The sequence below is a fragment of the Lemur catta genome, chromosome 5, assembly GCF_020740605.2.
Source record: "Lemur catta isolate mLemCat1 chromosome 5, mLemCat1.pri, whole genome shotgun sequence".
Lineage (NCBI taxonomy): Eukaryota > Metazoa > Chordata > Mammalia > Primates > Lemuridae > Lemur > Lemur catta.
The window spans coordinates 4999900-5020353 of NC_059132.1; the positions used below are offsets into that span (position 1 = coordinate 4999900).

At 47.4% G+C, this 20454-nt stretch overlaps 2 protein-coding genes across 18 annotated transcripts in view; one reads left to right on the top strand and one right to left on the bottom strand.

Moving 5' to 3' along the window:
* Window positions 1-7054, bottom strand: part of CDC25C (cell division cycle 25C) — a 30632-nt gene extending 23578 nt beyond the window's left edge. For 2 of the 14 annotated variants that reach the window (XM_045550900.1, XM_045550887.1), the window contains exon 1: window positions 278-3087. In XM_045550900.1, coding sequence (XP_045406856.1) covers window positions 278-471 — 194 coding nt within the window. In that variant the 5' untranslated portion in view covers window positions 472-3087. Of the gene's footprint in view, window positions 1-277; window positions 3088-6316; window positions 6461-6685 lie in introns of those variants that run through there. The other 12 variants (XM_045550899.1, XM_045550898.1, XM_045550896.1 and 9 more) reach the window with 11 other exon arrangements.
* FAM53C (family with sequence similarity 53 member C) lies at window positions 6260-17573 on the top strand. 4 transcript variants are annotated; one of them, XM_045550903.1, is made up of 5 exons: window positions 6260-6582; window positions 9927-10156; window positions 10555-10612; window positions 12875-13659; window positions 14558-17573. In XM_045550903.1, the coding sequence occupies exons 2-5, from the start codon at window positions 10079-10081 to the stop codon at window positions 14813-14815; spliced, it is 1179 nt and encodes a 392-aa protein (XP_045406859.1). In that variant the 5' UTR covers window positions 6260-6582; window positions 9927-10078; the 3' UTR covers window positions 14816-17573. The 4 variants fall into 4 exon arrangements, with proteins under 4 accessions (XP_045406859.1, XP_045406858.1, XP_045406861.1 ...); XM_045550902.1 differs by lacking the exon at window positions 6260-6582 and adding an exon at window positions 6640-7036; XM_045550905.1 differs by lacking the exon at window positions 6260-6582 and adding an exon at window positions 6640-7036 and having other exon boundaries at window positions 12878-13659.
* Window positions 17574-20454: the final 2881 nt, after the last annotated feature.

Sequence of the window (20454 nt, forward strand, 5' to 3'; positions counted from 1 at the left end):
TTAATACTATTAGAGTGACCAACTCATATAATGCAATATAGTTTTCAAAGACTTTTCTCATACATCATATCCTTTGATTCTCACAAGATCCTAGTAAAATAGGAAAATATTATTTCTATGTCACAAAAAAGAAGCCAGAGACTCAAAAAGGTCACACAAAGTGAGAGCTGAAACTTAAATCCTGACCTTTGAGCCAAGATAATTTAAAAAACAAACAAAAACGCCCAACTGTTTAGAAAAGCAAAGGAGATAGGTGTAAAAATAAAAGTGGATTTACCCAGACAAAATGCTTAGGTTTGCAGAATCACCAAGGAGTTTGTCCACTGGAGTTCTAGGGAGATCTGGACAGACGGTAAAGGAAGTGTCTCTCTCCAGGAGCAGGTTTAACATCTTCCTGTGATTGGACCTAAAACTGAGCCCTGAGCCAGAGCTTTCCTCTTCTCTTGTGGATGAGATGAATTCTGTAGACATGGTCTCCTAGTTCTTACCCAGAAAAAACAAAAGCTAGCTAGGAGAAGGAGAACATCGTCTACACAGGTACATCATAGTTCATTCAGCTTTCCAAATTCCTTCACCCTTTCCAGCCAGGAGGATCCGTACTGGAGAAGGGGCATCCCTGAAGGGTGACTCACAACCTGGCCTGAAGGTTAAATCATAAATCACACTTGCTGGAAGCAGCTTGATCTTTTCTTTGGAACCTGAACTTACCGACGAGAGGCAACCTCAGGACTTGTAAAGGTGGAATGAAGAGAGGACTTTGACTTGTTCCGGGCCACACAGCTCGAGACTTCTCAAGGGAAGGTACCCAGGCCCCCTAACTTGCGATCATGCCCATTCGGCCCTTCCGTTTGCGGGCTCCCGACCGGACCCTAAGGGGGCAAAGGAGTCTCCGTGAAGGCGCGGGGAGACGGACAGCTGCGGGCTTACCTCAAGTTTGGCGTCTGAGACTTGCCTGCGGGAGAAAGGAAAGTGGACAGGGATCGACACAGGCGAAGACTCGAGCAGAATAAAAGGAAATCTAGGCAAAGGATTCAGTTACCCAGACTATAATTCTGCTTCTCGACTGCGTAGGTCAGAGTCTGGCTTAGCCGCTACACTGGACAGAAGGCCGCAGTAATGGCCTCTGTGCATGGATACCAACAGCCACGGGCGTTGACCGTTCAAACCTTCCGCCCTCTCAATGACCTATCCCCGCTCTCCTCTCAGCGCCGTCAGCCAATCTCCGCGCGCGCGCCCAGACCCCGGGCAGTGAGCTTGCTCAGGAAGGGGCAAGATTTGTCCCGCCCCGGAGCCAGAGCAGGACGACCATTGGTTCACCCGCGTTAGGCGGGCCGATGGGTAAGCTCCACCCCCCCATGGAGCCTGGCGCACCATTGGCTCTCCCTCTGGCCAATCGCCACACCCGTTCTGTGCTCTTCGTTTCCTCTTCCTCACGAACCCCGGGAGATTTAAATTGCGCCTCGCTGGCGGTGACCATTAGCTGGGACAGTAAGAAAAGAGATTATTTTGAGTGGAAGGATGTTTTAAGCATTTCATTTTCTTGCTTCTTTCGCGTGTCGTTACACAGACCTTTCCTTCTTAGTTTCTCTATCCTTCCGCTGGAGATGGAGCATTTGCCGCCCGTGTGGCAGGTGTTGGGGCGAGACAGGTGTGTGTTTATGCTGAGCGGGATCGGCCCCTTCCAAGAGCTTCCTTTGTTCGCTGTCCCTGTTAGTGCGCAGCGTCTGAGAGACACTAGGTTATGTGGGTAAACAGAAATTACTTTTCAGGGAAACTAGGGGAGGTGAATCATCTTTTGACATAATCCTTACAATGGCCCCAAAGATCTTAAACCTTGGTTGTTTATGGAAATTTGAACACCGACTACGTGACATTTACAAATTCTTAATGTTAGGCATTTGCTTTTAAATAATCCCGTGGGAGTGGGTATTAATGAGACAAAATTGTCCATGAGTGTTGGGTGATAGGGAACAGAGGGGTCCCTTATATTAAATATTTGTGGTTCTCAAAAGTTTAATGTGCATACTAAACACCTGGGGATCTTGTTAAAATGCAGATTATAATTCAGTAGGTCAGGTTGCAGCCCAAGATTCTGCACTTCTAACAACTTCGCAGTTGATGTAGATGGTCCTGGGACCATATTTTGAGTAGTAAGGCATTATGCTACACTGTACTTCAATGTATATTTGAAATTTTCCATGATAAAAAAGTGTTTAAAATAACCTCAGAAGCTCTTTAAAATGCAGGCTCCCAAAATGATGATTCAATAGGTCTGGAGTGGGGTCTAGAAATTATCAAGGTCCCCAGGTGCTACCTATGCAGATGGCTTGCAGACCACACTTTGAGAAACAAAAGTCAAAAATAAAAACGCAATCTTTGATAAACAAGTCAGAAATACAACTTTTGTCTGATGTCAGGATCTTAGTGGTGGTAGTGGCTAAGAGGCACGGTGTAATCAGCTGGTTTTTATCCTAATAAGAGGCACGGTGTAATCAGCTGGTTTTTATCCTAATACCCTTTTTATCTATAGAACCGACTTCCCCAGAAAGAAGCTGTGTGAAAAGTCATTGTCCTCTATGATAAAGACAGTGAGTGTGGGAGTCAGCACAGAGCCTTGCCATGCCAGGTGAGTTTGAAAATCAGGCTGGAGATTAAGGGAGTGAGGGATGAGTTGATCTCTGCTTTGATGACTATAGTATAATCACACTTTGTGTGACACTGTTACTTCCCTGCAGGTGGGAAATAGAGACAGATGAAGTTGTTCTGCAGCGGCAGCAAAAGCAGATAGATTATGGCAAGTGCACACCTGGTTACCAGTGTTTTCTGCAGCAGGTCCCCAAGTGAGTGCTGTTGTGGGTGGTCACAACAAGGGGGTCAACCAAGTGGCTTTGGCTCATTGTCAGGTGATGGAAAGATATTAGAATCCAAGTGCTCTGACAAAGTTGCAGCATTACTAAAACTAATCCAGCCCAAAAAAATAAGTTTCTGAGATTTTCTCAAATGGAACAAGCATTCAGTGGCACATGTCTGTAGTCCCAGCTACTCGGGAGACTACTTGAGACTATTGCTTGAGCCTAGGAGTTTGGGGCCAGCCTGGGCAACATAGCAAGACCCTGTCTCTGAAAAAAAAAAAAGACTTTTTAAAGCTCTCTCCATGTTTCCCAATGAGGCGGGTTTTCCTCCCATTTTTACCATCTGCTCATGACTCCAGCTGACTTAGCTAATTCCAACATACTTGACTAATTACATGCAAGTTTACATGCATATATACAAACTGATGTGTGAAAGGCTAGAATTATTTTGAAGTTAAGTAATTAAAATATTATATTTTATATCTTGATTTCTGAAGTACTTGGAATATATCTCATTTACCCTTCCCTCAAGAATAATATCAGGGAGTGGGTAGCTGAGTGTTGTGGCTCACACCTATAATCCTAGCACTCTGGGAGGCCAAGGCAGGAGGAGGATTGCTTGAGGCCAGGAGTTCAAGACCAACCTGAGCAAAAGTGAGACACTATCTCTACTAAAACTAGAAAAAGTTAGCCAGGTGTGGTGGCCTGTGCCTGTAGTCCCAGCTACCTGGGAGGCTGAGGCAGGAAGATCGCTTGAGCCCAGGAGTTTGAGGTTCCAATGAGCTACGATAATGCCACTGCATTCTAGCCAGGGCAGACAGAGTGAGACTCTGTCTCCAGAAAAAAGAAAACTTAGCCAGACATGGTGGTGTACACTTGTAGTTCCAGCTACTTGGGAGGCTGAGGTGGGAGGATCACTTGAGCTCAGGAGTTTGAGGTTGCAATGAGCTATGATGATGCCACTGCACTCTAGCCTAGGCAAAAAAGAGAGACCTTACCTCAAAAAAGAAAAAGAATATTAGTGAGTGGGAAGTCTGGTATTTAATCTGATTTGAAGATTTACTTTTTCTCTTAGATTGAGGAAATTGATCCTATGTCATTCTCGGAGAATCCCTACGTAGGCTCCTGATTCACTGTGATAAGCAGTGAGCTGTGTCCTTTCACCTTGACCTCAGTCTGAACTATATTTGTTGTTGCCAGGGCACAGGGACAGCCAGGGCTTCACCCTCAAACACAAAACAAGAACAGGAAATATAGCCGTTGCTCCTGAGATGCCCAGATCACGCAGTGGAAAAGAGCCCTACATTCCTGGGACCCTCCCCAGCCAGCCTCTGCAGGGCAGGGGCAAAAAGGTATGTTCTCTATTCCTGGTTCCTTTCATGAGTGGTGAGCTGAGCCCCACCTCTTCCCACTTTGCAAAAGTTTAGCTTTCACTGGGTGAAAAGGGAGGATCTGAATGAGTGCACATTCCTCTTACTCTGCTACCTTCCTGGGCAGGGAATGGAGAGTGTCTTAAAGCTAATGGATTCCATCCCTTTGGATGACCTCCTGGATGACTGGCTCCAAGCCCTAGATGCCTCAGAGAATATGAATGAAGACCAAAAGGGGGGCCAAGTAGTATCCTCTGCTGAAACCCATTGGAGCAGGACAAGAGATGGGGTTTGGCCCATGAGGGCACAATGAAGATGGGGTTCAAAGTAGTGGCCCAAGAACAAAAAGGGGCAGCAGAGAAACATAGCAGAAATGAGTAAAAAACCCCAAATTAAAAGTGGCATAATGCCTGGGCGCGGTGGCTCATGCCTGTAATCCTAGCACTCTGGGAGGCCGAGGCAGGAGGATTGCTCAAGGTCAGGAGTTCGAGACCAGCCTGAGCAAGAGCGAAACCCCTGTCTCTACTAAAAATAGAAAGAAACTATCTGGACAACTAAAAATATATAGAAAAAATTAGCCGGGCATGGTGGTGCATGCCTGTAGTCCCAGCTACTTGGGAGGCTGAGGCAGAAGGATTGCTTGAGCCTGGGAGTTTGAGGTTGCTGTGAGCTAGGCTGACACCACGGCACTCTAGCCTGGGCAACAGAGTGAGACTCTGTCTCAAAAAAAAAAAAAAAAAAGTGGCATAAGGAGATTTAATTATGGGCAGGAGTGTTGGGCTGCACTGGGGGGTGAGGGGGGAGCTATTTTATACTTGATGTAAGGGGATATACCCTTCCTTTGATATGAGGCCTGAAACTTGATTTGCAGGTTTGCTTTTTTTAAAGTGTCTCAGCTTTTCAATGTTTTGCAAATGAGCCAATGCTTACTTCTTTTACTCAACCTTTTAACTTTAGTAAGCACAGTTAATAATAAAAAGGGGAACAGCCTAATGTTGAAAAACAAGGGCTTTTAGAGTCTGAGACTGCTTTTTGATGCTGTTTGCCTACCACATGGGCAGTCACTTAACCTTTTGGGCTGTTTCATCTGTCAAATAAGATTTTGTTTCATTTTATTATAAACAAAAATGAGAATACATATTTACTTAAAGTATGTAGCATGGGGTCTGACACATAGTGCAATTATTGGACACCATGTCTCTTATACTTCATGGCCCTTGCCTCTGCTCCTTCTCTTTCGCCAAGGGGAAATGTGCAGTGCAAGGTAAATCTCTCAACCTCCACTTTCTCTTTTTTCCCTTTCTTTTTTTTTTTCATGTATATCACTCATCTAGTAGCCCCCGTTTTCATGATTAGTACTGTACTTCACTTTTCCTCTACTCTTCTTTTTCAGTTTGCAGACTTGGCAGTTCCTGCCTCCTCCCTTCCCTTGCTCAGTGAGGAAGATCCCCACCACTGGCTCTACTTTTTAGCTTATCACAGCTACTTACCTGTTCCAGTCTTGAGTAGGGCACAAAATATTTAGAGAAAGCAAATGTCTTTCAGAGGATTTGCTAAGTGTAATAGTGAAGATTATTTGCATTACTACTATTTTCCAGTCAATTAAAAAGGAAATCTAAAACCGTGCCCTACAAGGAGATCACAACAAAGGGATTGTTTAAAACCTCTTCTTTTCCCTTTTTTTTTTTTTTTTGCTTTTCTCTCTGAACCATCTTTGATGCTAGCTAAGACTCCAATTTATACAAGAGCCAGAAGCCATCTATCCTACCTCTTCAGCTACTATCATCTACATTCAATCTTTTTAAAAGGGACTTAAACTTTGGTTCAGGGGTGGGAGGTGGTGGTAGTGATGGAGACTTAATAAAAGGTGTTTCCTCTTCCTGAAGAGGAAATAGAGCGCCGTCTACATCTTTTCCCATCTGCCTGTTTCCTCCCTCCCTTTCTGTCTTAAGCAAAGTGGTCCAGCTGTAACGGCCGTACTTCTCCCTCCACCTCCCCTCCCCACGCAAGCAACTGAACCGCCTATGATGTCATCATCACAATCCCATTACCTCATCCTGCTGGGGGGGGAGGGAGGAGAGGGAGTGAACAGACCTGGGCCATCCTGCGCTTTACAAAGTGCTCTGCGTGAGGACAAATTACAGAACCAAGTGGAAACGGCGCGGCAACCAATATAAATCCTGCATTTTTGAGGTTCCAGGCGACCCGACAGCTGGAAGAGGGATCCCTGGGACCCAAGCAGGCCCTGATGGGCGCTCGGACCACACTTCCCGGCAGCCTTCGCGCCGCGGACGGGCCCTTGGCCGGGGGAAGGGGGCGCCGTCGGCGAGGCGGCCATCGCGGGCGGGGCCGGAGAGCAGGTGAGCGGCGCCGAGGCTCCTTCCCTTGCGCGGCCCGAGTCGGGCGGGCGGCTGCGTTTGGGCCGATGTAGGAATGGAGGGCCGGGCTGAGGGCTTTGTTTACCTGCTTCCGACATGGCCTCCCCCGCGGGCTTCCAGCTATGCCTCCAACTGGGCCCGTCCACTCTCGGCGATATTTTGGAGGGGGTGACTCCTTAGTGAGGAAACCACTCCCATTCCTAAATCAAAGCGCCGGGCTCGTTCCCGACTCCGCTATCGAAGAAAGACGTGGAGAGAGAAACGGCACGGGGCTCGGGCCCCCGCGGGCGGCTCCGGGGGACTCTGCCGGCCGGAGTATCCCCCCGCTCTCCTCAGGGACTCGTTGGTTCGCGCCAGCGCCTTTTAAGGGCACCGTGGGGCGAAAGGAGCGCTCAGAGCTGCTCCGGCCGCGGCCCTGGGAGCTGGAGGAGCCGCGGTAGGTGGCGGAGGGCAGGTGGCGCTGGGGCCTCGGGGCGGGCACCTCGACCGTCCCTCCCTCCTTCCCTTTTTCCCTTCCCCCAGTCCGGCCGCCCGCGCGGCCCGGCCTCGCAGGCCGCCTCCGCGGGGACAGCACGGGACCCAGTGGGGGAGGGGGTGGCGGAGTGCTAAGTCCCAGACCCTCCCCATCCCCTTGCGTCCTGAGTTCGCTTCTTACGGCCAGATGATGGAACCTGCGTGGGAAGGGGCAAGCGACAGCCCCCGTGAGCGAGCCCTGGCGCTACCCCCCCCCACCGGGACCAGCGGACGCCCCATGCCCCACCCCACGGGGACAGGCAGGGCAACAGAGGGAGAGGTTGAAGATTGGAGGGGCCTAGCCTTTTGCTTCTTCCTTGGGGTGGGGGGAGGGGTGCTTCCCACTTGTCACCCCATCCCCACCAGAACCATATGGGAGAGGAGCAGTTGGGTCTCCACTTACCTGTTCGTGCACCACCCTGCCTCCCTCATGTTTTCCTTCAGCCTCCCCCAGAGGTGTGGGGCTGGGATCTGGGGGGAGGGTCCCCAGGGGGTTTGTGACTCTCCTCCCCCTTGGCCTGACCTGATCCCAGGTTGTCCAGGATTCAGCACAATCTCGGCATCCCTGAAACACGAGTGTCAGGGGTTTCTGCCACCCAATAAAAGATGGGGTGGAGGTCTGGTCTTTATTTTAGGGGGCTGGTGGTGGAGGGAAATCTTGGACTGAGAGTTAGGCCTGGTGGGGTTGCTGGGAGGGCCTAGCGGCCTGCTGTTTAGAAGGGCTAAGCCCCGTGCCAGTTGTTAAGCTGAGAAGTTTTAACTTGTTTAGTGAACGTTCAGGGCTGTCTCAACCCCTCAGATATACAAAATGGAAGGGGAAGGAAGGCGGCTAGAGAGGGCTTCTTAGACTTTTTTCAATGCCTGCTTGAGAAAGAAGAGGCCCCTCGCGGAGCTGGTTTGCCTTCTTTTGTGTCCTCGTTTGATTCCTTATGGCTTCCGTTCTGTTCCCCCTCTCAGCCTGGCCTGTTTTAGGACACTCAGGCTGAGAGTATCAGTTGCCTGGTGGTAGTTGCATTGTTCCAATTACCGCTGTGTGTGGCCACATACCAACAATTAAAATGCAGAAAAACACAAAATCACTCTCTTCACTTGATCCTAGAGAGGACTGGGAGTTTGCTGTTTGTCCAACTGCCTCTTGAAAAGCTTGAAAGTTTGCTTCACTCCCTGCTCCTCATGGCTGATGAGCCTGAGGCCTGGGATCTCTACGTTAAAAGCCTGCAGTTAGGTTCCCTCTCTGGTTGATTTTTGAGGGCAAAGTTAAACCAAGAGCAGAACTGATATAAGCTTTAGCTTCTCCCACAAGAATATAGGGGAAGCAGCTGAAGGGGGCTCTCAGGAAGCTAGAACTTTGTTCAGGGTGGTAATAATTATGCATGAAAATGATAGTTAACTATAATGATCATTGACTTCTGCACCTTTTTTCCAAAGAACTCCAAGTACATCCAACTGTATTTCTTTGCTCTTCTTTGTGGCTGGCCTCCCTCTAAAGTAGTAATGGGGTAGAGATGAGTCCCTCTTTTTTGTAGAGAGTGATCTGCCCCCAAGGTCACAGAAGGAAGAGCCCTCTTGGGCTTCTTTTAATGTGCAGGTGAGGGAAGATGGCATTCAGCCAGTGAGAGAGAAACCCTATTGCCGCCTTTATCTTAATGATATCATTACTTTTGGCATTCTGAGGCTTTGAAGAGCCACAAACAGGAGGAATGAAAAATGGTAGTGGATGTGGACTCTTGCTTTTTATAGGCCAGATGGTGGTATGCTTTTGTACATTTTGATATTTCGGGTTATATTGTTCCTGTGACAGATTAAGATTATTCTGCCCACTTTACATATGAATAAACTGAAGCCAAGGAATGTTAAATGATTTGCTAAAACTATCACAACAACTCAGATTAAGATTAAATTTCTTGATCATTCTCTCAACTGCTAATGCTACGTACACTCTCTGGTGAGCTGTCTGCCTGCCGGTCATTTCTGGGAATAGGCAGAACAAAATCAAGACACTAGGTTAACCTCCCCTTTTCCCTTGAGCAGGGCACCTCGGGCAGTTGTGTGGGTTTGAAGCCTGTTCTCTGATAGAGTTAGTTTGCTTCTATTGGAAATTGACCATGAGAAAGAATCTTAATTAATTGTGTCCATGATCTTTGAGTCAGATCAGGCTAAAAACTTAGTTGCATGAAGTCATGGAGTTGTTGTTTATAACATCTGTAGAGTTGAAATTGGAATTACCCTGACCATTTCCTTATCCTCTTCCCATTTTATAAGCTAATATACAGGATATCTATTGGAAAACAATAATATATCAGCTGTTCAGGTTATGGGAAGACATGAAATCCTATTACTCTGGTCTGAAGTAGAAAGTCATGCCTATAACCACTGCTACTTATCCATTGTTCTCTATTACTATTTCTGTAGTTTAGGAGAGGGGTACCTCTCTTCGATTCTGACTGGACAATAAAATATTGGGATGATCTGGATGGAAATAACCATTCGGGCATCTCTTTCTCTCACTTGAGCTGTTTTCTAAGTGGTGCTGATATTCTAGTTAGAAACAACAGAGCCTAAACCAGCTTAGGAGTGGCAAATGAGTTTCAAGTTGATTCCGAACTCCAGTTTATTTTACTGGATATCTGGAACGCCAAGTTTGGAATGTTCCTGAGGTGGTATTTTGGCTTAGCAGGAAAGAGCTGTGATCAATTTATGATGTCTGCCAGAGCCCTGGCATAGGGGTGCTGTGGTATGTGTGCCATGCATTTTCCATCTCTGGACCAGATACATTTCTAATATCACCTGGGGCTGGTCCCTCTAATTGGCAGACTCAGCAGGCATGACTGGAGAGGGAAGTCCCAATGGTGCTAGAATGGTGCTGCAGTGGCAGAAGACGGCTCACGAGTGAGGTCTGGAAGAACAACAGGGAAGACATCCATCATTTGCTCCAAAGTGTGCAAGTCAAATCCTGGGGAGAATCATGATAACCCTGATCACTGAGCAGCTACAGAAGCAGACTCTGGATGAGCTGAAATGCACACGCTTCAGCATCAGTTTGGTAAAAGACTAGTCTTCCTGCTTCTCCACCACCCCCTCCCCCTTTTTTCTGAGGCTGTTTGTTGCTACTACTATACCCTTGTCCTGTGCTGTATGAATCATGGTACTTGTACTGGAAGAGCCCACTAAAGGCTCAAAACCCAGCCCAAAAGGAAGGGGGCAGGGATTTTTCCACTGATAGAGAAGGGACACCAAAACTTGGGTGGAGAAGGGTTTGAGATGTTAGAAGATACAGATTGTTTTACTCACTAACTTTGGGAAGACAAGAGGAAGAGAACACTTTGGAGTCTCTAACATCCCTATAACTCATGAATTGCAGGGTAGAACTGAAGAGGGCTTCCTAGAAATCTGTCAGTGTGTCCTGAACCCGAATCATGATGGATATTCTCTCTTTCTTAGCCTTTGCCAGATCATGCAGATATCTCCAACTGTGGGAACCCTTTCCAGCTTGTGTCTGGTAAGGCATTTTGTGTGTTTGTATATGTGTGTATGCCCATGCCTCTACCCACACATTTTTTTCTCTGGTTTCCAGTGACCACAACTAGTCTACTTCTAGAACTTTCTTGCCAGAGTCACCTTCTGAGATTGACACTTGTCTCCATTTTACTGCCCCAGCATGAAAGTTATTTAGTTTGCTCTTACTCTAGCCTTGTGGAGACATTTGTATTCTAATTTTTTGAATAGGTAATACATTTGCATGGTTCAAAAATTTTAAAATAACAAAAAGGTTTTACTGAGAAAAGTCTCCCTTACTCTCCTGTCCCCTATCCACCCAGCTCCTACCACCTCCCTAAAAGTAACTCCTGTTACTAGTTTTCTTGTACATTATATCTGACTGGAATTTCTTTATACAAATAGAAGCAAATATACATGTATGTATTTATTCCCACCTTTTTTAACACAAAAGGTTGCATACTGTATATTATTCTGTACCTTTTTTTAACTTAACTATAATATAGCTAGGATATCTTTCCCTATTAGTATTCTGAGCATTTTCTTGTTTTATATAGCTGCATATTATCACATTATATGGATGTACCATAATTTATTTAACTAATCTCCTATTGTACATTTAGATTATTTCCAATCTTTTGTTATGACACTTAAAACTGTAGTGAATAACTTTATACATATGTTATTTTTCGCATGTGCAAATGTATCTGGGGGATAAATTCCTAGATTATGAATTAATCAGAGGGCCTGTCGTTATTTAAATGGAGGGATCACTAAACAACCAGAACTATTCTGCCTCTGATTTTCTATTCTGGGATACCTGGCAAGGGAAATAAGTTGGCATAAGCATATTCATTCAGTCTTTCCCTCCTATTTATTAAATACTTGCTGAGAGCCAGGTATTGTGCCATAAGTACAGAATAGGACCCATGGTCCCTGCCTTCATGGAGGTTAGTAGGGGGAAAAACTGTTGAACAAATAGAGTCAGATGTGAGTTTTGCCGTCATCATCTGATTTCATATACTTGTCATTTACTGCAAATATCTAGCCTCTGCAGAATTCTAGTCAGCTAGCCAGAGGAGTTTGGAGTTGGCCCTTTGTCCCTTAGTTATCTCCAAAAAGTCACAATTTTTGTTGGAGTACAGTGAGTCAGGATCATTCCTTTTAGTCCATTTCTACTTCTTCCCCTTGGTCCTTCCACCTGTTTGGATTTAAGAAAGGCCTAGGGTAAGGGAATTGGAGTATGTGGGTGGCCAGACACAGGAACATGAGTAGCCCAAAGTCTTAGGGTTTCCCAAACACAGGTTCCACCGTCAGAGGCCTTCCCCACCCTGTTTGCCCTCCCTAGGAATAACAGTGATCTCTTATCTGCTTGATTACCTCTTCTCAGTAGCCCTAACTCTTGTCTTGGTGCTGTTGACATCTGAGAAGAGGAAAGGCCAAGGAAGGAGAGGATAGGCCTGCTTTTCAGCACCTGGGGTGGGGGCAGGGGAAGGGGAGGTGTTTGGCAAAGTAAGGCTAGGTGGGGTAGAGTGAGGAATGAGCAGGGCACACACATAGACATGTTTGTTTCTCTTGATTTGTTTTACCTTTGAGAGGGAGTGGCAGGTAGTATATGAAATATGTTACTGATTCTAGGTAGTTTCTCACAGTGGAGGCAGTATAGCATAGTGTTTAAGAAACCTAGGCCGGGTGCGGTGGCTCACGCCTGTAATCCTAGCCCTCTGGGAGGCCGAGGCGGGTGGATTGCTCGAGGTCAGGAGTTCGAGACCAGCCTGAGCGAGACCCCGTCTCTACCAAAAATAGAAATAAATTATCTGGACAACTAAAAAAAATATATATATATAGAAAAAATTAGCCGGGCATGGTGGCACATGCCTGTAGTCCCAGCTACTCGGGAGGCTGAGGCAGGAGGATCGCTTAAGCCCAGGAGTTTGAGGTTGCTGTGAGCTAGGCTGATGCCACGGCACTCACTCTAGCCCGGGCAACAGAGTGAGACTCTGTCTCAAAAAAAAAAAAGAAAGAAAGAAACCTAGCCTTGGCATCAACAGACCTGGGTTTGAATCCTGTTTTGGTCATTTGATTGCTATGTGATTTGGGGAGCTTACTGGACCCTCATCTGTCAAATGGGGACAGTAATAGTACTGACCTCATGAGGTTTTTGGGAAATCTCACATAAAGTGGTCAATATATTTGTAGCATGTGGTAAGCTCTTAAAAAAATGTTAGCTATCGTTAATATTATTTTTGTTATAAATGCCTTCCAGAAGGTGCTTCCTGGAGGGGCCTGCCCCACTGTTCCTGTGCTGAGTTCCAGGACAGCCTCAACTTCAGCTACCATCCCTCAGGCTTGAGCCTGCACCTCAGACCACCCAGTCGGGGAAGCTCCCCGCAGGAGCAGCCCCTCTCCCAAGTCCTAAGCCCTGAGCCCCCAGACCCAGAGAAGCTTCCTGTGCCCCCTGCTCCTCCATCCAAGAGGCACTGCCGCTCACTCTCAGTGCCCGTGGACCTGTCTCGCTGGCAGCCGGTGTGGCGGCCCGCCCCCTCCAAGCTGTGGACTCCCATCAAGCACCGGGGCAGTGGTGGAGGGGGTGGGCCGCAGGTGCCTCACCAGAGCCCCCCAAAGCGGGTCTCCAGCCTCAGGTTCCTCCAAGCTCCCAGTGCCTCTTCTCAATGTGCCCCAGCCCACAGACCCTACAGCCCTCCATTCTTCAGCCTGGCCCTGGCCCAAGATTCCTCTCGACCCTGTGCTGCCTCCCCTCAAAGTGGCTCCTGGGAGAGTGATGCTGAGTCCCTGTCACCTTGCCCACCTCAGCGCCGCTTCTCCCTGTCACCCAGCCTGGGCCCACAGGCAAGCCGCTTCTTGCCCTCTGCCCGGAGCTCCCCTGCATCCTCCCCAGAGCTGCCCTGGCGACCTCGAGGTCTCCGCAGCCTTCCCCGAAGCCGTTCACAGCCTTGTGATCTGGATGCCCGCAAAACTGGGGTCAAGCGGCGCCATGAGGAGGACTCCCGGCATCTGCGGCCTTCCTTAGACTTTGACAAGATGAATCAGGTGGGACTGGCAAGACTAGGGAAGCTTGGTTGGGAGTGGGGGTACTCTGTTCCCACTTTTGAGCTATCCCTTAGCTTCATGCCCTCTTGATAGGGCCTCCCTGTCTGAACTTTTGCTAGGGTGACTTATCATCCCTGTTTGCATGGGACTGTCTTGGTTTTAGCACTGAAAGTCCCCCGTCCTAGGAAACTTCTCAGGCCTGGGAATTTCACAGAAACTGGGTGAGACGCATGTTAAACCTTCTAGCAGGGATCCCAGATTGTCCTGCTAGAATCACTTTCCCTCCTCTCTAAGAATGCATAAGCCACAAAGTCCCATTATCAGTGCCCCACTCTTTCTTGTGCTCAAGGCTGGTTTTGCCACTTCCCTTCACTGCTTAAGCCCTGTGAGGCCTTAAGCAAGATGGGCTGCTACAGCATTCATCTGTTCAACAAATGCGTTTTGATTTCTTAGCATGAGTGTAGTTATTGTATGCACTTACACTGTTTTCAAATTCTTTTTAGAGCACTAGGTCACAAACCTCCTTGAGAATTTATTATTCATGCAGTCATCCAACCAGTCAGCAAACATTTATGGAATATCTACCATGTACTTGACTCTGACTGGGCGCTGGCAGTACAGAATAGTGAGATAAGCAGATGATGTTCCTGCCTGCATGGAGTTTATAAATGAGCTTCTATTCTTGAATCTGTTGGAAACTATGGGCTCTTTCCTCAGAGAAATGTGCATGTACACTAAATTTGCCAAATTTTGTCAGAGAGTCTACAAACTTCACCCTAAAGCCTAGGATTCTTGCCATCAAGTGTAACTAAGAGGTACCCTTTGAAATACATCTTAGGATGCTCTAGGAAGTTAAGTATCATTTCTTGTCTTCTTAACTTTGTTGTTTATTTGACAGAAACCATACTCAGGAGGTCTCTGTCTCCAAGAAACAGCCCGGGAAGGCAGCAGCATCTCTCCACCGTGGTTCATGGCCTGTAGCCCTCCACCCCTCTCTGCTTCCTGCAGCCCCGTTGGGGGTTCCTCCCAGGTGCTGAGTGAAAGCGAAGAGGAGGAGGAGGGGGCTGTGCGGTGGGGGCGGCAGGCGCTGAGCAAGCGGACACTGTGCCAGCAGGACTTTGGGGACCTGGACTTGAATCTGATTGAGGAGAACTAAAACTGGGAGGCTACTTCCTGGGGCCACACAGAATGACTCTCTTATGGCTACTAACAAGTGTCGAGGCCCCAAGGCTGGGGGCCCAGCCTGGGAATGGGGGTGAGTGGAGGGCTCCGACTCAGGGCAGCCGGAAATCATCTCACTCCAGCAAGCTCGACCATGCCGAGAGACTGGCCGGGACAAGATAAATGGAGCTGGTGGCGGGAGGGACAGCCCCAGAGCAGACCCTTACCATGGCGGCCCTGAGTGTGAGTATCCCTGCCATGGAGAGAGCAATGGGCAGGGAAGGAAGGGGTCTGCTGACCCCAGCTCGGGGAATTTCACTAGCCCCTTTGCTTCAAAGGGCACTTGTGTCTTAGAATTTGGCCAGGGTGGGGGGTTCAGTCAGCCTCCTCAGAGAAACTGTGTGAGAGTGTGTGTGTGCATGGGAGTGTACTTGAGGAAAGGTGTGTTTGTGTAGCCTTAGGGAAGGAAGGCAATTGCTCCTTAATAGCAGAGCATCATGATACCCCCAGGATCTTGAGTTTTTACAGGACAGAAGGCTTGTTCAAGGAGTCATGAGGGGGCACAAAGTTTTCCTTTTTTCTAAATAGCTCTGGAACCAGGCTTATAATCCATAGCATCACTGGCTCTGCAAAGGATTTTGTTTGGGGGTACAGCAAGGTCTTTTAAATGCTGTGACCTCAGCTAATGGTTATTTCCTCAGCCCCACCCACTCCTTACTAGATGTATCTGGTGTTGCGTGGGGTGGGGGGGCTCTCGCCACATTTATTCTGAGCTGGCCTTTTTTTCTCATCAGATTGTCTAGGCTCTGTAACACCTGCCTCTTTCACTCTCTTTAGTAGATGCAAGCACACCTGGGCAACTGAGGCAGAGTTGAAAGGTTCCATGTCTTTCTTTTCTTTGCTACTGGGGGCACCCTTTTCCCCTCACTCTCTGTCCTTAAGGTCAGAGACAAGGTAGGAAGGGCTTGTACAGGTCCCTAGCATCTATTGAGGCACACCTGGAGCAGGAGAAGTGGCATTCAGTCCCCAGCAGACATGGGTGAGCTCACCCCAGCACTGCCCTTTGGAAGCAGACTGTAGGAAACCTTTTCTTACAAGATCTAGGCCCTGCCTCTTTTCTGACCTGCTTAAGAAAGAGGAAGGGGTTTTAGCATTTAATAGTTTGCTTGTCTTCCAGTCCTGCCAGGAAATGTTTATTTGTGTCTAATTGGCCCTGAGGGACCATAGGGAGATTGGGGCTCACTGAGGGATTGTCTGAGGATGTGTAAAGCAAGCCTGTGAGAAGCAGTTAGGAGTTTGTTGTTGTTGAATTAAATTTACTTTTTTGTTTCTCACTTACAACTTGAGCCAGGGCAGCAGTTCCCGGTAGCCACAGTGATGGGTTTAAGTACCTTGATAGGGCTGGCGCCAGTGGAAATGCATACTGAAGCTGCTGCCACAATAGCTTGTGGGTCTTTGTCCAGCTTTGAACAAATGACCAAATTGGACCTGCCCTTGTTTATTACAAGAAGGGCATTTTTCTCTTCAATTTCCAGGGTGTCTTAGGACCCAATTCCTCATGTTAGGGAAGCCCATGTCTTCTTGTGAAATTGAACCTGATATTTTCTAGGTCTCCCATGTGTCAGATAGGAGCATCAGTGAGGCTTCAGCCTCCTTATCTCCACTCCACAGGAGGTGGCCATGTCTTCATAAGCCTCTGGCCCACAGAGGCTCTTCCCTTCCAGGGCTCCTCCCCATCTCCTGGCCAGTTACCACTGGTCTTCCAGGTCTCTGTGGGGCCTGAGAGGCTCTCTGGAGAATCCGGGGAAACTGTGGGCCCAGGAGTTGCCCATCCTTGGTTTCATCCCTTCCCTGGCTTTCTCCCTCTTTAGGCCATAATTTCCCTGGTGCCAGCATCTTTTCCTCTTGGGGCATCCTCATCCTGGTCTCTCTGCTGCAGATTGGCTGTGCCAGCTTCCAAAAGGCTACTGGCAATGCCAATGGAGTCTCTGCAGGCTCTAAACTGAAGAAGTGAGGGCAGTAATTCTGCCTCCGTCCTGGCTTCCCCAAAGCCCTAGGGCACCATCCTTAGGGGAGAAAGTCTATAGTTATTATTTTAATTACATTACTTTAAGTCTGGAAAGTTAAACTATCAGAACTATCATCTTGCTTCCCAATCTAAGAATCCATGGCCCTGGAACAAGCCTTTTCAAGAAGTGGTTCATTTTGCTTTACACAGTAGATCTGTTCCAACATTTCTGTGTAAACCAAATGCTATTTTTTGATGCATTTGGACTGCTAACCATTTAAAAGCAGCCTATGATTGCTTCTTTTGTAAAGCAGGCAACTTCCCTCTACTTTAGCTGTTTTGACTATGTGGATTTTCACATATTGGGCTTACCCAGAGTGGAGCACACCTCCAGGGCTTGTGGCTGATGCTGGGTCGATGTCTGCATCTGTGCTGTGTGTGTGGTGTGGCTGGCCAGTAGGTGAGTATTCCTGCGTGTGTGAGTGACGCCCACTCCCAGGCTGGTGCTCTCCTCCTGTGCCCGGTGACTGCCCACTGGCAGCCCCAGCTGCCCTTCACTCCCACCTGCTGCCAAAGTCCCTGTGCTAATGGGATTACAAGTACAAAAAGTGGAAAAAAAATTTCGTAAACTTTGTTTTATATTAAAAAAATCCATAAGTCTGTGTGTGTTAAACATGAGGTTCTGCCTCTGTGGCTGTGTTTGAAAAAATAAAGTTTTATTAGAATAATCCATTTTCCCAAGCAACCTTGTGTACTACAGTGTCTTCTTCCCTTCCCCACAAAGAAAGGCAAGGAGAAAACAAGGAGAAGGCCACCTAACTTTTCCAGCCCCTTTCTCTAAGAAATGGGTAGGCCTTTCAAAAAGGGCAATATCTAGTCCCTAGGCCCTTTCCTGGCCACAGCAGGTCATACAGGCCTCTGTTAAGTCCTTGGTTATTTATGGCAGTCTGGTTTGGTCTTTGTTTCCCTGGCACTTAACCTGTCTCCTCTTCCCTGCTGTCACTCTCACTTCCAGCAGGCTGAAGTCAAGTATTAATGCATTCTATCTCCCTGAGAAATGCTTGATGGTGCAGTCAGGAACTTGTCTAGATTGGTTTGTAGGCTTTGAGAGATGAGGAGAAGGCAGTGGGGAAGATGGCCAGGAATCTCTTAAGAGTTTTCACGTGTTATGTCCTGGAAAAATGGAGATTTAGTCATCAGAATTCAGATTCCAGAGACCTAGGCAGTTTCCCCATCCTAAAAATACTGCTTTTGGAAAATTATACTAGCAGCAAAGCATCTCTTTTGTCCTAGAAGAGGGTATTTTCCTTAATGCTTCGATTTGGAGTGTTCATTTGCTGAAAGAAGCTGTGTGGCTCACTCTCTATAGAGCTTTCCATTCCACCCTTTCTTCCCCCTGTGTTAACATTCTTCCAATGTGTGTGGGTGAAGTGTAGTTGCTTAGAGATCCAGGCAAGAGCCTCTGTCCCTAAGGCTTAGCCTTTCTTTACCAGTTGTGATGCTAACTTGCCAGGCGGCAAGAAGAGTCAAGTTGCTTAGCCTACGTCCCAGTTTTCTGCTTCAAATTGGTGGCACTCATTGTTGAATACCAATGAAGTGTGCAGGAGGACAGGATTGGCTTGACTACCTGGAACAGGAACCTTTGTTGGGGTGCAAATACACCCTAGAAACAGTGGGAGTTGTCACCTGCCCTGGAAACAAAGGGAGGGGCTTTGGGAGGTGGGATAGTGCAGTGGCATGTGGTTAAAGAAGCTTAGGATTACAGTTTTTTCTTCCTTTAAAATTGTTGTTTCATTTCACCTACTTTTTGAGCAGGGGTAAAGTTTAAAAGTCTGAAATGACTTTGTCCCCCTTTTTCCTTTCTTTTGAATTTTTCTGTTGAGTTTTTCTATTGTGTATTTTCTTTGAGGCTAAGTGTGATTTCAGTTTTCACTCCAGAAGGCTCATTAGTATAGGAAAGAATGTAAACTCCACAAGGGCAAGGATTTTATTTTATTCAGTGTGTGTGCCCAACACTTTGGAAAGTTCCTGGCACATGAAACGTGCCTGCCATATTTGTTGAATGCATTTCCCCTTTGCCCTTCCCATCCCTGACCTTAGGTACATTTCTGTCTCTGGTGCTGTGAGAAACCAGCCTTAGACACTGGGATAATGATTAAAACTCTATATGAGGGAAAATCCCAGCAGTAAATTTTGATAGAAAAGCTGCAAGACAGATAGGTCCTGTATGGATTCACCCTTGTTCCCTCCTACTAACTACAGCTCATGGGCCATGTGCTTTAAGAGGTGGCTCTCAGCCCAGAAAAACATTGAGTCAGGCCTCAGGTTGGCTGTGGGAGATGGAAGTTACAAGGAATAGGGAGGACATGTTTCCTTGGTGCTCCACAGAATTTGTTCTAGAATGACTTCCCTAGGTGTTTTGTACTTTTACTAAAGTCAATAGTTGGTATCCATCCCCTCCCAGCCTTTGCTACAAGAAAAATAGGTCAAGGGTGTAGACAAGGTTATGGACAGGAGATAACTAGGTAGTAGGCACAGAAGACTTGGAGAAAGAACCAGCTACTGCCTCTTTCCTATCTGGAGGGCAGATCAATGCAAAAAATAGCCACTTTTAGAGCAACAATCATTGGTTATTACTAGACTCTCTTTCTGGTTTGTATTTGGTTTGTATATACTCAGTCTCTGTATCCATGAGACCATAGAACATGCTAGTCTCTGACATTACCGATGTTAAATGATAGAGATTTCCTGCTGTCTACTATGAATAATAATCTAGCCAAAAAAATCAGCATCTTCCCTTCTCTACAGCCTCCTTTTGTAATCGGGAGCTATTGGTCTCTCACACGTGTACTAAATGCATTCAGATAGGAGTTAGGGAATTTTCTTTGCCCCCAGCCCCACTACTTCCATGGTAAGATTCAGTATGTGCTACTGAATCAGGGAAGAGAATCCCTTTACTGCTGGTCTCTTTCCAATTCCCCTAAACATTGTGGAGAAACACCTAGACTTAATAACATTGGCAGATTAGGAAGGGGAAGAATTTCCTTGGGTTTAAGGCAAAACACCAAGATGTTGGAGGCACACTGGCCTTCAGCCGATGGAAAGAGTGGCATTATCACATCCAGTGGATGGAATACATTGGCCAATTGGAAAGGAACCTATGAACTACTTGCAGTATAGAATGGGATACTATGTTATGGGCCAATGAGAAGGAAGATTGTCTCATGGACCAATGGGAAGAACATTTCCTAAAAGATGACAGGAAGGGTAGCCCATACTTTCAGGATAGGAAATCAATAGGGTATTGGAGACACTAACTTCCTAGCTCAAAACGTCTACTTTCTAAGATACCTTGCCCCTCAGTCCCCCCGCCCTGTAAAAGTCTTTGGCGTTCAAGGAGAGTAGGCTAAAACCCTCTCAGATTCGGGACTCCCTGAAGGAAGATTGGGACCAGGGATGGTGCCACGGGGGACTGAAGGACCCGCCCACTTCCCCAACCCCGGCCGAACCTGTAATTCCCCTCCCGGCCACAGGGGGCACTGCAGGCCCCGGGGAGGTTGGGGCGGAGCGCTGCGAGGGGCCCGGAGCTGCCGCCCCGCTCCAGAGCGCGGGGGGCGCTGTGCGGG

Coding starts and splice junctions, on each gene's coding strand:
- FAM53C (XM_045550903.1), top strand. CDS start 10,079: ATGATAACCCTGATCACTGAGCAGCTACAGAAGCAGACTCTGGATGAG. Junction 10,613..12,874: donor CCCTTTCCAGCTTGTGTCTG/GTAAGGCATTTT, acceptor AATGCCTTCCAG/AAGGTGCTTCCTGGAGGGGC. Junction 13,660..14,557: donor ACTTTGACAAGATGAATCAG/GTGGGACTGGCA, acceptor TTTATTTGACAG/AAACCATACTCAGGAGGTCT.